Genomic DNA, 17,831 nt, shown 5'->3' with positions numbered 1-17,831 from the left:
GAGGTATAGTTAGGAAAAGGGGGTGAGGTATTACTGTTTGGTAGAGAAACAGATCCTGTCTATGAGATAGATGGTGAAAGGAATAGTGGACCTTATCATGCAGGCATCTAGTAGCCTTGTATTAGATATTAAACTTTGTTGATTCTATACTTCTGAAAGACTGAAATTTTTATTGAGGTTCTTTATACTCAACATCCTTGGACAAAACTCTAATTATCCCATTCTTATTAGAACTTTGATCTTAAGAGCAGTAGGAAAGGTGTTGTGGTAGAGACCTGTGGTTTCTAGGAAGTATACTGCCACTTCTTTACACTCACTTTTCATCCTAATCCCAATGAAAAGTGGGCTGCTGGGCACTTCATATGGTGATGGCAGTGTCTTTCTGGTTCTTTAGCAGCAAGGGGTCTTCCTCCATGAGTAGTGTTGATGGCAATCCCTGTGCTAAATATTTTACTACCTCCCCTACTCAATGGAAGATCTGAGAGAATGAAGTTTTCAGTTGATTGCTTTGCACCTGCCTGTTATAGAGTGATAAAGAAAGGATGGGACTCTCTCTATTCGTTCTCAAGCACATTTTCATTATAGGCTTTCCTTTCCATTTGCTTTGTTCAAGAAGCTTAAAATATCTCCATCGTTGAGTATTGCCATATTGTGAAACACAGAGTCAAATATAAGGGCTTATTTAAAGTGAAGTATTTTAAGTTGATGGTACTGGAAGTGTAGATTAAACCATTCATTAAACCATTTATGCTTCTGGATTTATATTAGGTTAGGACCAGCAAGAAACTTGTAGAAAGGATCTGATTCAGTCCCCTCATTCTACATAAGAAACAATTGAGGCACAAAGATGATGGCTAATTTGCTCAGCAGGACTTGTTTTTTTTAGGGGCAAAACTGAGATTAGAATCTTGGTTTCCTAACTACACAACATTACATGATAAACCAAGGTTTCCCAGGCAGTATAAAACCACAGCTTTAAGAGAAAAAAAAAAGATGGAAGGTGCAAGAGAAGGTAAGAACAATTCCACAACTCACAGAAAATTTTGTTATTTGAATCATTCTCAATTTTGGGTGGGGTCAGAGGAATGAAGTGTAATTGAATGGGAGATGTGCTGTTGTTTGAGGTCAATAAAGAGACAATGGCCGGGAGGTGTGGGCCTTGAGAGGTGACTCCCTGAGGGTCGGGTGTGGTGATCTAGGATAGGAAGTTGGGAGCCCTGCGTGGTGACCCTGGGGGCAGAGTTGTAAAAGACCTTGGAATTTCTAGAGCAGGATAGAGAGCCCCCAGGGAGGGGATACCCAGCCTAGGTGAAGAGTAACTAAATAGACCCCTGGAAATCAACTCCATAGGAATGAGTATGTAGAAAAGAGATGAAAGGTAAGGTGGCGGGATACAGCTATGATTGATTGGGCACCAGGCTAGAGCTAATACCTGTCTATAGTCCTATTAACACGATTGGGAGGAACAATGCCTAAAGGATTTTACTTGATGCTTAGAGAGTCTGGATTGTCTCCTTTTCCCTTTAAGCTGATCTCACACTAAATAGACCAAAATAGAGAAGAGAAACTAGTTCAAAGAGTTTTTGTCTACTCAGTTCCAAAGTTCAAGTTTCAAGCGGAGGAATTTTGAACTGAAGTTTTTGTATTTATTCGAGCAGAAAAGACCCCTTACTGTCCCAGCGATGTGGGGAAGCGGTGTGGTGGTGGTGGTGGGGATTCTTCTGGGCTAAGATTAAATAGTAAGAGTGAATTAGCAAAGGAGGGGAGGTAAGGGATCTTCATTCAAAAGATCAGGTAAGAGGCAGCTAGGTGAATCAATGTATGCAGCCCTGGAGTGAGGAGGACCCGAGTTCAAGTTCGACCTCAAACAGTAATTGCCTAGCTTTATGACCTTAGCCAAGTCAGTCACCTTGCAAAAAACAAAAATTAGGTCAGGAGGGATGTCTTATTTAAAAGAGTAAACAAGATGGTGGTGTTGGGGATCTGGAGAGAGTTCAATACCTTTACCAAAATAAGATATTAGAATGAGAAACCTTCTACCTGTAATATCTACTTCTCATATACAGATACATGAGAAATAGAACAATACATCTCACCATATATGCACCTGTGGTATATCTGCTAACTCTATAATGATTCAGTGTATTTTTTTTTGCAAGGCAATGGGATTAGGTGACTTCCCCAAGGTCATACAGCTAGGCAAGTGTGAGAGGTCGAATTTGAGCTCGGGTCCTCCTGAGTCCAGGGCCGGTACTCTATCCAACTGTACCTAGCTGCCCCTAATGTTTCACTGTATACGATATCTTAACATTGAATTTGAACTTTATACAATAACCACTTCAATATATCAAATAGGTCTCACATTCTGCATATTGTAAAATATATCAATATAATATAGCATATATAGATGCAAAAATCGTGTGTGTATATGTAATACTTGTGTGTGTGTGTGTGTGTGTAGAGAGAGATTTTTATGATAGAGCACATATTCTTTAGACCATACGTGTGCAGACTCTTCTTACTGCTGCAGGAGACACCGGAAGAACTGAGGCTCTTTAGAAGTAAAAGAGGAAAAGAAAGATCATGAATAACAGAGGCGCTGGATTTAGAAAAAAAAATCCTCCCAGTAAGGAGTAGCCACTAAAGAAATTTTAGAGGTGGGAATCTCTCTCGGGGTGGGGGGTCTGTCTTTTAATCTTCTACCAAGTTAACTAATTCATCTAATAGTAGTTTCATTTCATTCAGGTCTTTGGATTATTCTGCAACACCGCTGCTTGTTTGCAAAGCATCCAGATTCTTTCCTTCTTCCTCCCCAGTTTCAGTTTAGAACCTCTGTGTCCGGATTATTTCGAATGGGATTAGGAATGTGTTAGGAACTCAATTCAACATCTTAATTGAAAGCTCGGGACCCTCTGAAGAAACGCAGGCTTCCCCATAGGGCTCTAGCAGAGCATCATCCATCAGGTCTGATTAGATCATTCGAACCCAGGGATGTGGCAGACTTGGGCCACTATGGATCCAGGGGGCAAGATACCTGCTGCGGTCTTCCCGTCCCTCCCCCAACTCCCCCCCCTCCCAAGGGTCGCATTTTGGAGACCCTCTCCGGGTCCCTCCGCCTGAAGGAAGCGCGGGACCCTCTCCGGGCGACTCTGGCCGGGCTGAAGCGGGGTTCCCGCGCAGGGGCAGCCGCAGCCCCTCCTACGGAGAGTGTCTTAGAGGACCTGCCCCCCGCCATCCCCCCCTTTTTTCCTTCTCCCTGCTTCTGGGGGGGAGAGGCTCTTGGGCGGGGCACAGAGCCGCCTGGATCGGCAGAGCCTGGGGATGAGCCCCAAATGAATGGGACGGGCGGTCCCCCCGCCCCGGGCGCCGCCCGCCCCGAGCGCAGGGGAGGAGCGGCGGCTGATCGCGCAGGCGTCCGGGAGATGCCCGGCGGGGCGGGGCGGGCCGGAGGAGGAAGCCGGATTTAAACGAAGGGCGGTGACGCCACACAAAAGATTTCTATAGGCTCCAGCGAGGTTACGGCGAAGGCAGCGGGGCGAGCGCGGCGGGGCGGGGGAAGGGAAGAGGAAAAGCCTCCCTGCAGCCCGGGCGGCGTTGGGGCGGCCGCGCGGCGGGGGCGCCCAGGACTGCGCCCGCGGGGGCTCCGACGCCGGCCGCGGCCCGCCGTGCTGTTTGTCCGCCCGGCCTCGCGGCCCCCTCCCATCCCTCTCTCGGAAGTTGGTGGTGGCCCAAAATGGCAGGAGCCGGGGCCCGCGCTGGTGCCCGCAGCCACCCGGAGACCCCTCCCTTGCGCGCGGGGACCTTCTAAGTTGGGAGAGGCCGTCGCCGCCGGAGGGAGCCGCCTCCGGGGGGGATGCGCTTGGGCCGGGGCCTCGGGAGGAAGCCGCAGCAGCCGTTGGAGAGGATGCAGTCGGCGCGGGCGCGAGCCCGGGGAGGTCTGGTGCACGGTCCGCAGAGGGGCGCCGCCGCCCAGCGCGGCCGCCGGCAGTGAAGCGGGGCCGGCCGGGTGCGGGGCGCTGGGGAGGCGCGGAGGAAGGAAGGCGCGCCCGGGCGTGGCGCGCTCCCGGCCCCGGCGGCGCTCCAGCCGCGCGCCGCTCCCCGCGGACCCGCCACACCCTCGGCCCGGGGCCGCCGCCGCTTCCTGAGAGCCGGAGCAGCCCGCGGCGGGAGGGATGTGGGGCGGCCCGCGCGCGCCGCCGCCCCTGGGGCTGCCCGGCGGCCTCCCGTTCGCCAGCCTTGCCAGACCCACGTGCGCTGCCTAGGCGCCCGAGCCGGGCCCCGCCGGTGCCCAGTCCGCGGAGCTCCGCCCTGAGAAGCGGGACTCGGATCTCAAAGAAAGGAAGGAAGGACAACTCCCAGCCTCTCCCCCCACCCCGCCCCGGCCGGCTCGGCGCGGGCCATGCCCAGGAAGCGGGCGGCTGCGGCCCCGCGGCGGAGGCGCGACCAGAGCCGACCTTCCCGGAACCCGGCGGGCGGGGAGCGCTGACTGTGGCTCTTCTCGTCTCCCACCCCCCCCTCCCCTCCTCCTCCCCGAGCGCCACCTCTCCCCCCCCCCCACCCCGTCCTCGGCCGGCTGCCCGGCCCGCCGCAGCCCCGGTGCCGTCCGCCCGCGGCGGTGGATGGCATGATGGTGCGGAGAAGGCAGCGCGGCCCTGCCCAGCTCGGTCGGGACGGTTCCGGGGGCGGCGGCGGCGGTAGCGGGCTCCCCAGCGGCATGCCAGTGCCCCCCCGGCGCGATGGCTAGCGGGACTTCGGGGCAGGCCACCAGCGAGGCGGCTTCCCCTCCGGCTCCCGCTAGCGCCGTCGGGGGCGGCTCGCAGCCGAGGAAGAGGCTGGTGTCCGTCTGCGACCACTGCAAGGGCAGGATGCAGCTGGTGGCCGACCTGCTGCTGCTGTCGAGCGAGGCGCGGCCGGTGCTGGCGGAGGGCGCGGGCGCCGGCGGCGAGTCCTTCGAGAAGTGCCGGGACACCATCATCGCCCGCACCAAAGGGCTGTCCATCCTGACTCACGACGTGCAGAGCCAGCTGAACATGGGCCGCTTCGGCGAGGCCGGGGACAGCCTGGCGGAGCTGGGCGAGCTGGTGGTCTCGCTGACCGAGTGCTCGGCCCACGCCGCCTACCTGGCGGCCGTGGCCACCCCGGGGGCGCAGCCGGCGCAGCCGGGCCTGGTGGACCGCTACCGAGTCACCCGCTGCCGGCACGAAGTGGAGCAGGGCTGCGGGCTGCTCCGCGCCACCCCCCTGGCGGACATGACGCCCCAGCTGCTGCTGGAGGTGTCCCAGAGCCTGTCGCGCAACCTCAAGTTCCTCACGGACGCCTGCGCGCTGGCCAGCGAGAAGTCCCGGGACCGCTTCGCCCGGGAGCAGTTCAAGCTGGGCGTCAAGTGCATGAGCACCAGCGCGTCGGCGCTGCTGGCCTGCGTGCGCGAGGTGAAGGCGGCGCCCAGCGAGCTGGCCCGCAGCCGCTGCGCGCTCTTCAGCGGGCCCCTGGTGCAGGCCGTCGGCGCCCTGGTGGGCTTCGCCACCGAGCCCCAGTTCCTGGGCCGAGCCGCCTCCGTCAGCCCCGAGGGCAAGGCGGTGCAGACCGCCATCCTCGGGGGGGCCATGAGCGTCGTGTCGGCCAGCGTGCTCCTGACCCAATGCCTCAGGGATATCGCCCAGCACCCCGACGGGGGCGCCAAGATGACGGACCACAGGGAAAGGCTGAGGAACTCGGCCTGCGCCGTCTCGGACGGCTGCAACCTGCTATCTCAGGCACTAAGGGAGAGGTCTTCGCCCAGGACTTTACCGCCAGTGAATTCTAATTCTGTGAATTAACCCCCCCCCCCCCGACCCGCACCCCCTCCTCCACTTACCCCCCCACCCCCGATTGTGACTACAGGAAAACTACTTCCCCATCCCATTTTATACCAAAGAGATCGCTTAAATGAGGTTCACTCCCCACCCCCTCCCCTCCCTCTCCGCCTCATTTGAAATTCACCAGAGAAATACCCTCAGTAGAGAGACCGGGTGAGGGAGTCGGGCCTCGGGGAGTTGGAGACCTGGCCCTGGCCCTGGCCCTGGCCCTGGCCCCGGCGTGGGAGAGCTCTAACCGTGCTGGGTGCGGTTTCGTTTCTTTACTGCCACCCCCCCACCCCCATTCCCATCTCTGCCACCATTCTTTCAGAAATTCCCATCCACATCTTAAACGTTAAATTGTGCAGGAAGGAGATTATAGATTTTTTTGTTCATTTTTTTTTTTTTTGTTTTAAAGGTTACCTCAGTTTCACACATTAGACATGGATGTAGCTACCTTTTTTTGTATGTGGTTTTTTTTTTAATTGAATGTTGGGTTAGAAGTACACTTGGTGTGGAAAGAGTGAAGGTTATGAGTTTTTTTACCATGTGATTTGCGAATTGGGGGAAAGCTACTGTGAGTGTGTTTTCAAAAATTTACACTATAACAAAAGTGATTTTTTTTCCCAATGTCAGTTTTTATCTTGCATGTACTGGAGTATTTATTTCATCTATTAAAATGTTATGTTTCTCAGATGTCTTTTGGCCATTCTTGTTACCTCTTTAATAATTTTTTTTTGGTGATAAGCGCAGGTGGTGAGATCTTTGAAATTTACCCTTTCAACAGCTGCAGTAGCAAAGAATTTTGAATTGGTTTCTCTTCTGCCTGTATCCCATCTCACCCATTTTTACTTTTCCCTTTGAGTTTATGTGAAAATGAGGTCATATGGTTCCTTTAGAATGCCAAATTGGGTACAGAAGGTCCGTGTGGAAAAATGAAGACTGATCAGTATTTCTGGATTCTAGCTTTTTTAGTTCTATAGCTCCTGAATGATACTTGTCTTGTGTGTAGTATTGAAGTCTAATTTCTGTGGGAAATTAAGTTTATTCCTCCTAACCCTCATTTTCTTCCACCTCATTTGAAATAATAGAAGGATTGATAATTGACACTTAACTGCTTTTAATCAAGGGTGGTCTTGGACAATTAGAACCTGTTGACTGTCTTCTGTTGCCTTTCAAATGAAGGCATGTTGTGTATTATTCTGTTTGGCACCTGTGTTTTCCTTTCATTCAAAATGGGTGTGCTTTGCACACAGACACCCATAGATTGAACCAGAGTTCAAACTGACAAAACTTGGAAATATTCTTGGTGCATATGTTTAAGCACAATTGCTTGGGGATTGGGAACAACTGAGATATCCCAAACTGTTTAATTATGGATTAGGAGGAGTTACAGAATGTTCTGAATTTGCTGCTTACTACTGCATAAGAGTAGTCAAGTGTTTGGTTGTGGCATAAAAACATATTCAATATAGATTTAAATGACTTAATAAGAATATCTTCTGAGATAAAAAAATAATAGCTGACTTTTATGGAGCACTTGCTATATTCTAGGCACTCTGCTAAGCACTTTATAATTATTATCTCACAAAAAATTATTTTCAGCCCTGGGAGGTAGGTGCTGTTATCACAATCCATCCTATAGATGAGAACACTGAGATAAACAGATTTTGATGTGAGTAGTCCAGGGCCACAAGGCTATTAAATATCTGAGACCAGAGTTGAATTCAAGTTTTTTTTTCTCTACAGACCCAGCATTCTATCCACTGAGCTAGCAAGCTAGCTAGGTAGGTAGTGGAATATGTTCTCAATTTGGAGTCAGACCACCAGATTCAAAAATGCCCACTCTGCCATTGACAACTTCTGTGACCTTGGACAAATCACTTCAACTCTAATCCTCAGAATGAGGAGGTTGGAGTAAATGACTTATAAGGTCTAAAATTTAGGATCCTTTTAAATAAGGACTGTGAGTACAGTATGTATTTTTCCTTATGTTAACTTAGAAGTTACTGTGTTTTATGGCATTTAAGAGATTATGTGGTTTCAGTGAACCTGGGTTATATTTTAAACATTTTTTCATTGGATACATAAAAAAATTCAGATTAACTTCATCCTTGTTGTCTATTACATTTTAGTTAAAACTATATGAATACAATATTTTTAGGCTTGTTCAAATGTTTACTTTTATTTTTCCTTTAAGATTTCTGTGATGTTAAAAATCCCAATTATATTTTTAGGTGTAAAAGTAAATTTTCACAAGATCCCACTGTATTATGCCTTTGAAGACAGAAAAATCATATATGTGTATATGATAGCTCTTACTGAGAGCTCATTAGAAAGAATTTTAAAATTGTTGATTGGAAGACATGCTACATATGTCTTCCATCCAAAGGTGATATGCATATATGTATTCTTCTAAATATCATGCATGTTATATGTATGTATATGTAGGCATTCCATCTATCCATAAAAGGCTGTGTGTGTGTGTGTGTGTGTGTGTGTGTGTGTGTGTGTGTGTGTGTGTGTTTTTCATCCTCTCCAATGAGGTCTTAGTAAGTACTGTCATCATAAGAAAAACAGGCCCTTGATACATAAAACTTCATTAAAACTGTATGGTTACGTAAAAATGGTGCTGATTTTGTGCCCTGAATTTAAGACTCTGTTATTAATAGTGACAGAATATACTAGTTGGAAAGGTGAGAGAATGTCTATGGGATGGGTTTCTTTGACATTTTTCACATTAGTTCCAATTGTTTTTCTACTTTATTTTGTGTTTGATGACACATCATTTAACTTTTTTTAAACATGAAAACATACTTGGATAAGGGATTTTGTTTTCTTTATAAAATATTACATTTCCACATATTGTAAAAAATGGTTTCAAAAGATGGTGTTTTACCTATATTTAAGTATTTACCCATTCTTTTTACTTGGGAGTAAGTCTTCAAAAGATAAACAAGTTTAGCAATTATATGGTTAATTTAGGTTCTTCTGGCAAAGACTAGGGCTTTCGAGTCTGAAACCTCTATTGCTCTAGTCTTGCATTAGCCAATATGGGATGACTAGATGAATCAAATAAGCCATCTGCCAGTTCAGTGCAAACAGACCATACTGAGGAGTCTTGAGGCAATTAGCACTACAATTTGCATCTCCTTTACTGAGGACTTTTGATATTAACTAGAAAATTACCCAACTTCTATATCACTTTGTATTATTTAAAAATGTTTACTTGAAACTTTAAGACACTAAAAGCTTTTATTTTATTCCATTATATTGTTTGTCATTAGAAATGTTTCAGGTAGAGGATATTTCTCACAAGTATTCATAGTATCTCTAATAAAGATAAATTTTAAACACAGCATTTATATAATGTTTTAAGATTTACAACACTCATACGTTTCACTTAATCTTCCCATTTCAACCATTCATTCCCAGCCATGAATAAAATGAGACAGAGAAGTTAAATATATTTTTGTATATACCTAAACCCTGAATTTGTATCTGAACAAAAAGCATGTCATACATCCTTTTCAGCTGGAAAAATAACCAATTGAGATAAAACTGGAGAGACTGAGAAAAGCTTACTTTTAGATTCTTCCATTGAATTAAATTTTTCTGTTGAAGAATTAGAGTAGGGTTTTTTTTCTGAAATTTTGTTTTTGGAATAGATGTACTACTCTATGTCACTGGGATTTTCTTATGAATAGAGAAGTATTCCAACAGGTATTTTAGAATGAAATTTGCTGGTGTATTTCACTTGTCTGAAGCAACTGTGGTATGATGGATAAATCCTGGAATCCTCAAGTCAGGATATGGTTCAAATTATAGATTTAAATTATTGGCTATATGAGATAGGGATAGGCATAGGAGCTAGATTATTTGCATAGGTGAGGAAATTCTTTCCATCAATGTTGGTCAACATCTCTGCACCTTGGAAGAGATATTTAGAGCTAAGTGATTTGTCCTGGGTCATAAATCCTTTATATGCCAGATCTTGAACTCAGATCTTCTCTAGCTTCAAGGTCAGCTCTCCATCCATTAGGCTGCCTCATAGATACATTGTTAGATCTGAAGCAAAATCATTTTTCCCTCAGAACTTCAACTGTAAAGTGGAGGTAATACTTTTACTACCCATGTTGAAGATCCTTATGTAAATGTGAATTGCTATTTTTCAAAGTGCCCTTTTCTTTGCTAAGAGAAAACTCCCTATGTGTAGTCTTTTGTTATTTTGCTGTTTTCAGATGCACTCCTGTAGCTAAAGAATACATACTTTATTTTTTTAAGCTGTTCCTGAGTTTTTGTTTTAAAGTTTTATTGCTAATCCTTTGTTTTCCTGATACACACCCTAGCACCCTCTACCTTACCCCCACTTTGTTTCCCCACTCTAAGTAACAAAAACAGTTAAACAAATCAGGCTTCTACATATAACATTCCACACCTCAAATACATAGTTCTCTGAATTCCTGCTTCATTTTTGTTAACTACACAGAGTCTATTTCTTTAATGACTATGGTTGGTTCATCCATTGAGCATTGACTTTGTTTTCGATTTTTGTGTCACAAAAATCACTGTTGAGATTTTTTTTTTATCAACAGATACAACTTTCCTTGGATTTGACTTTCTTGGTATATGAAACTTGTAAATTTATGGATCAGGGGGCCTGAATCATTTAATGACTTCTCAAGAATCTCAGACTTTTACAGAATACTTAGACCAGTTGATAGCCCTATCAGTAACATTCACTGGACTTGTCTAAGATTCTCTAGTTCTGGCTTGCATTATCTTTGCATTACCTTAATTTAAAAAAGACTCCAATAAAACTCAAACTGTTTGAGTGAGAATTACAAGATCGATGCATTAATAGAATTATAAGTGTAGAACTAAAAGGGTCTTCTTGGTGGTCCATGTAATCCAACTCATTCATTTTACAGATGAGGAAACCAAAGGCCAGGAAGGTTAAGATCATTTGCTTAAGAACCTAAAGATAGGTTTGGCAGAATTGAGGTTTAATCTGAGGTCTCAGAGGACAGAACCAAGATGATGGAGTAAAGGACTCGAGCTGTCCCCCAAACCCTTCCAAATACCTTGAGATGATGACCTTGAACAAATTCTAGATTGTCAGAACCCACAAAAAAAGGGAATGAAATATTTTTTTTCAGCCTAAGACAACTTACAAGGTTAGCAGAAAAGGTCTGTTGCACCAGGATGAGAAAGAAGCCCAATTCAGTGCAGTCCACACGCAGACTAGGACCCAGCAAACTAGGAGCAGATCTTGAGGCAACTGAAGCAGCAGCAGCAGCTTCTAGACCTCCCAGCCTGCAAGGGATCAGACAATAGGGCAGGACATTACAGGGATCCCTTTTACCAGCATCAGGGCAGGACTCTGTTGCATTGCCTTTGCCTGGATTTGGGTTGCAGTTCTGGTTGTCTCTCTTAATGAAAGAAGGAACACTAGCACCACAAAACTTGCTGCCACAGGGGAGCAAGGACCCCAGTCACAGTTCCAGGATTGAGAGGACTGCTTGTGGTTACTCACAAACCAATGCACAAATGGAGAAAAAGTATGTAAATTTTTTTTTTTAGGTTTTTGCAAGGCAAATGGAGTTAAGTGGCTTGCCCAAGGCCACACAGCTAGGTAATTATTAAGTGTCTGAGACTGGATTTGAACCCAGGTACTCCTGATCCAAGGCCAGTGCTTTATCCACTATGCTACCCAGCCACCCCAGTATATAAAAATTTAATGAAGAGAAGAATTCCTTAAAAAGTAGATTTGGACAAATAGAAAAGGTGACACAAAAAAATAATTCCTTAAAAGTTAAGAGTTGGATAAGTGAAAGCTAATGACTTTATAGAACATCAAGAAACAATTCTCCCCCCTCAATCAAAAGAATGAAAAACTAGAAGAAAATATGAACTCTCATTGGAAAACCAACTGACCCATCAAATAGATCCAGGGGAGATAATTTAGGAATTATTGAACTACTTGAAAATCATGATCCGAAAGAGTCTGACATCATCACCTTCAAGAAATTATCACACAAAACTGCCCTGATATTCTAGAACCAGGAAGTAAAGCAGAATTGAAAGAATCCATTGATCACCTGAAAGAGATCCAAAAATGAAAACTTCCAGGAAAATTATAGACAAATTGCAGACCTCTCAGAACAAGGTAAAAATACTGTAAAGCAGTCAAAAAGAAACAATTCAAATATGGAACCACAGTCAGGATAGCATAAGACATAGCAGCTTCTACATCAAAGGATTGATGGACTGGAATATGATACTGTAGGAGGCAAAACAAGTAGGATTACAACCAAGAACTGCCTATCTAGCAAAATTGAGTATAATCCTTCAGGGGGAAAAAAGGAAATTTAATAAAGTGGAAGACTTTCAAAACCAAGATGCAAAAGAAGCATTAAAAAGGTGAACAGGAAATACTAAACTCTACTTGGAAAGTTAAACTTTTATATTCCTACATGGGAAAATGATATAATTCCTAAAACCATTTGTTATTAGGGTAGTTAGAAGGATCATACACACACACACACACACAGGGAGAACGCAGAGGTATCAGTTGAATGTGATGGTATGATGATTTAAAAAATAAGGGATGAAAAAGAAGAAAGCACTAGGAGAAAGAGAAAGGGAGAGGTAGAATGAGAAAAAGTATCTGATATAAGAGTCCTGAAAGATTTTACAGTGGAGGAGAAAATGATGAAATCAGGGGAGGGGAGCAGATGAACCTTATTATCATTGGAATTGCTTCAAAGAGGGAATAATATACAGTTTCCTGTGTATAGTCTATCATACCATACAGGAAAGTAGGAAGGGAAAGGGATAAGAGAAAGGGGAGGGCAGTCAGAAGCAAAGTGAGAAGCAAAATACTTTTGACAATGTACAAGGTAAAAGGAGAAAATAGAATGGAGGGGAATACATAGTAATCATTCCTGTGGGAAAAAAATCTTAATGTTAGTTTCTTTGAAAAAGACTTCATTTCTCAAAAATAGAAAACTATCAAATTTATGGAAATAAGGGGGGGGCAACTAGGTGGCACAGTGGATAGAGCACCAGCCCTGGAGTCAGGAGGACCTGAGGTCAAATCAGACCTCAGACACTTCACAGTTGCGTAGCTGTGTGACCTCCGGCAAGTCACCTTAACCATATTGCCTTAAATAAATAAAAATAAATTAAAAATTTATAGAAATAAAAACCATTCCTCAACTGATAAATAGCCAAAGACATGAACAGGTAGTTTTCAGAAAAAGTCATCAAAGCTATCTGTAATCAGAAAAAATGTTCTAAACTCACTTTTGATGAGAGAAATGTAGATTAAACAAACTGAGCTATTACTTTACACCTGTTGACACTAATGTACTTCAGGTGATGATATATATTGATTCAACTATTCTGGAGAGCATTTTGGAACTGTGTCCTCAGGGCTATAAAACCAAGCATACCCTTTGACCATTTAGTACCACTACTAGGTACTACTTTTTATCCTAAAGAGATAAAAAAAAGCAAAAAAGAAAAGGACCTATGTGTACACAAATATTTCTACAATACTTTTAGTGAGCAAAGAATTGAAAAATTAGGAATAGGGAAAAAATTTGTATATGATTGTGATGCCATATTAAGTGCTTTAAGAAATGAGCACGGCAACTGGGTGGCACAGTGGGTAGATCACAGGCTCTGGAGTCAGGAGGACCTGAGTTCAAATCTGGCCTATATATCCTTAACTAACTGTGATCTTGGGCAAGTCACAACCCCATTGCCTTGCAACCCCTAACCCCCTCCCCCCCCAAAAAAAGATGAAAAAGAAAAAGCAATATGCTTTCAGGAAAAAATGGAAATACTTATATGAACTGATGCAAAGTGAAACGAGCAGAACCAGGAGAATATTGTATATAGTAATAGCAATATTGTATGATGATCTTATAAAAATTTAAATATTCTTAGTAATATAATGATCAGAGATCTGTAGGATTTATGATGAAAGGTACTGCCAATCTCCAGAGGAAAAAATTGATAGAGCCTAAATGCAGATCAAAAATACTTTTTCTTTACTTTTTTATTTTTCTTTGTTTTCTTTCACAGAATGGCTTATAGGGGAAATATGTTACACATGTCAAATTGCCTTCTCAGTGGGTGAGAATTTGGAATTAAAAATGTGACAAAAATATGTTAAATTTTTTTATGTGCAATTTGGGAAAAATAAAATATTAAATAAGGAAAAATAAATCCAAGATATCTTAAGGAATAACAGTGTCCTTAAAAATTGTAATCTTGACTATGGAAGAGCTGGGCATATTTCATGATCACTTTTAGGACAAAGAATACATTATGGTCAGAGCTACATAGCTATAGCTATAGTTGGGATTAAGTTAATTTAGGTAACTGAGGACAAAATGGAATTTTGATCTTCTTTATCTTGATGTACTTTTTGGCTCTATAACCTGGCCTTAAAACACTGAAGAAGTGTGAATTATTGTTAATATTTTTTAACTTTCTGTGTTCCTTGAAAATGAAATAGGCATATATTTTTCTCTTTATTCCAACATATGTCTATTTACATAATAAAGAAACTTTTTTTCTATTTAGAGTCCTATTTGGTTCTTGGTCAGTTATTTTTCAATCATGTTCAGCTATTGTGACCCCAATTGTAGTTTTTTTTTAGCAAAGATACTGGAGTGGGTTGCCATTTCTTTCTCATTTTAAAATGAGGAAACTAAGGCATATGGGGCTAAGTGATTTGCCCAGAGTCACAAAATTATTAAATATGAGTTGTCCTGACCTAGACTCAGTACTCCATCCAGTATTCTACTTAATTGCCATTAAGAGCCCCAAATGCCCTACAAAAATGGGCAGCCAGGTGATGTAGTGGTTAAAGTGCTGGACTTAGAGTCAGGAAGACAAGTTCAAATGCAGCCTAGCAACATGACCCTAGGTAAGTCACTTAACCCAATTTGCTTCAGTTTCCTCATTTGTCAAATGAGTTGGAGAAAGAAATGGTAAACCACTCCAGTATGTTTGCCAAGAAAACCCCAAATGGACCTACGAAGAGCTGTATATTACTGAAAAATAACTGAGCAGCAACAATTACACAAAAATTATTTGAGTAGTTGGGAGTTCTAGACTAATTGGTTATGTCAAAATCTTGACTTTGATCAGCAGATATTTACTGTAGACAAAGCTACAAGACTGCTACATGGCCCAGTGTATAGACTTTTGGACCTCGAATCAGAAGACTTAAATTTGAATCTAACCTTAGTCACTTGCTAGATGCGTGACCCTGGGCAAGTTACTGGCTTCAGTTTCTTGAACGTAAAATTGGGGTATTATCATAGTACTTCCCTCCCAAGGTTGTTGTAAGGAACAAATGAGATAATATCTCATATATATGAGATAATATATATATATATATATAATATATATAATAATATATATGAGATAATATCTCTATATTTTTAAAGTGTCTGATTAATAAATGCTTGGTCCTCCTTTGAACATTTCCAAAAGGATATTTGATAACATAACAAAGGAAAATTCTAATGATGATTTGTAGTTTCAGTTTTACCTGAACCCAGAAAGTCATAGCATCATCTCGCTGATGTCATAGTCTTCCAGAATGAAGGACAAACAACAAAGACCCCAGGAAACAGTAATAATCCTTGTTGCTTCTAAAATTTTTTGCCTGTCCAAAAGCAGAGTATTCAAAAAGTCTTAGTGAAATATTAAGCTTTAATAGTTTCAAAATAAATGTTCCAAACTCATACAGAACAAAATTTAAAAGGTGATTTACAATTTTAAAATATTTCTTATTAAATGTATGATTAAAATTCAACATGACTTGGGCTCAAAATTGCTCTCTTTGATTTCTGAACTTCACCAAAACCTTCAGCAGCTGCCAGTAACTGAAAATATTGCCTTTGTAATCCTTGTCTCATTCATGGAATGAGGTTTTGATACATATATACAGGTTTGACGTGACCCCACAAGGAAATCTAATGGAAATAGATGGCCAAGAAGGTCTCTTCCTCCACTGGGCTGAGGAAATATCTTCCAGAAGCATAATGAGAGGATGCTATCCATGTATTAAAATAAAAAAGTTAATTATTCAAAATTCATAAAACTACAAAATTGAAAATGAAGTTTAAATTTTCTTTCAAGTCATATTTTTCTAAGTTTGTAACATTTTTGAAGTGATTTAAAAAAACTTCAAAGCTTTAAACTGCATGAAGACTTTTGGGACACACCCTCCAAAGAAATTTATAAACTTCTATTGTGGATGAATTCAGCATTCTACTGAATGATATCAACAATTTAATATAAAATTACATTTTATTCTAATAAATACTGTTCATTTTATGTTGAGTCATTTCAGTTGTGTCCAACTCTCTCTTTTTTTTTTTAGTTTTTGCATGACAGTGGGGTTAAGTGGCTTGCCCAAGGCCACATAGCTAAGTAATCATTAAGTGTCTGAGGCTGGATTTGAACTCAGGTACTCCTGATTCCAGGGCTGGTGCTCTATCCACTGCACCACCTAGCTACCCCTATCCACAGCATCCCCTAGCCACCCCAGTGTCCAACTCTTTGTGATCCCAATTGGAGTTTTCTTGACAAAGGTACTGGAGTGGTCTGCCATTTCCTTCTTTAGTTTACTTTACAGATGAGGAAACTGAGGCCATCAAGGATAAATGACTTGCCCAGGGTCACACACAAGTAAGTATCTGAGACCAAATTGGAATTCAGGAATGTATTAGTCTTGATTTCAAGACCAGTGCTCTATCCACTGAGTCAATAGTTAAATATAAAAAAATATATAAATATATTATATATATTATTTATTATTATATTGTGACCCCAATTATAGTTTTTAGCAATATTTATATATTATAATATATAATAAAATATATATAAATATAAAAAAATAAACTTTCTACATTCTTTGCTATAAATGGTTAGTCACCCAAGGGGCTGACTAGCCACTTTTTCCTCCAGGCTGATTCTATGCCATCAGAGAGGGTTAATAATCATCAAATTGTATAGATAGATTGTCAGAGTGTTTTCAAAGCTTAACTTGACTTAGGAAATATAAAAGTGTTTTGGAAAGCATAAAGCTTTATGCAAAATTTTGCATCATTATTAGCTTAGTAATTCATGGAACAATAGTACCATTTTTCATGGTTGGTTTATAGCTAGCTATTTGTAGTGACCCCTACAGAGCTTTTATAGGCTGTTTCCCTTCTTGTCCCCATGGTAGTAACTGAAGGATGTTTCATTTTGTCTCCCAAGTACAATTTCGATTTGTAGAAAAAAAAATTTGTAGAGAGTTGTTGCCCCAGTCATTCTCTCTTCTCCCCAACCTTCCCCTGCCCCTTGGGGGTGTGTGGTTTGGATAGGTATGGGTGACTGAAGCTGTACTCTTGTTATAGCTTGTAGGTGGTTGTGATTGTTGTTGCCCTTGTAGGTGGTGGTGGATGTGTGTGTGTGTGTGTGTGTGTGTGTGTGTGTGTATGTGTGAACACACCTCTGCTTTTCAACTAGGAATTGAACTAAGTCAGAATTTAAAGTGAGTATTGTGATTCCTGATTATTTTTAATGTGGTTAACTTTTATTCAGGTGCTCTAAAAGTGAGGGACTATTGAATCAAAAACTAATCCTTTGAGGTGTTTGTCTGTCCTTCACTCTCCACTCTGTTCCTCCCCACCCCAACAAATACCAACATCATATCTTTATTATTTCTTTTGCTTTCCTTTTCTGTTATGGTTAACTGCACTTAAATTGTATAGAACACTTCAGGACTCTTTGGGAGAAAAAAAATCAGTTAAAACCTATAGTACATGTTCTCCAAAAATACACCCTTTAAGGTAGACTTAAAGAACTAAAAATAAAATGACTCTATATTTAATTACAATGTCCTTGATTCAGTGATGACTTTGCTGCTAATTTGCTTTGGACAAAATATGTGCATTTTTAACCTCTATTTTCCTTAGCTAT

The 17,831-nt window shown here is 42.4% G+C and overlaps 1 protein-coding gene across 1 annotated transcript; it reads left to right on the top strand.

The window, feature by feature from the left end:
• The first annotated feature begins 4,099 nt into the window (after positions 1-4,099).
• TLNRD1 (talin rod domain containing 1) lies at positions 4,100-11,363 on the top strand. The gene has a single exon (XM_074233998.1). It carries the CDS (start codon positions 4,737-4,739, stop codon positions 5,814-5,816), a length of 1,080 nt encoding a protein of 359 aa, XP_074090099.1. The 5' UTR covers positions 4,100-4,736; the 3' UTR covers positions 5,817-11,363.
• The last annotated feature ends 6,468 nt before the right edge of the window (positions 11,364-17,831 follow it).

This window comes from Macrotis lagotis, chromosome 4 (assembly GCF_037893015.1).
Source record: "Macrotis lagotis isolate mMagLag1 chromosome 4, bilby.v1.9.chrom.fasta, whole genome shotgun sequence".
NCBI classification, from domain to species: domain Eukaryota; kingdom Metazoa; phylum Chordata; class Mammalia; order Peramelemorphia; family Peramelidae; genus Macrotis; species Macrotis lagotis.
The sequence above is the reverse complement of the archived record's forward strand: the minus strand, read 5'-3'. Positions and strand labels throughout refer to the sequence as shown.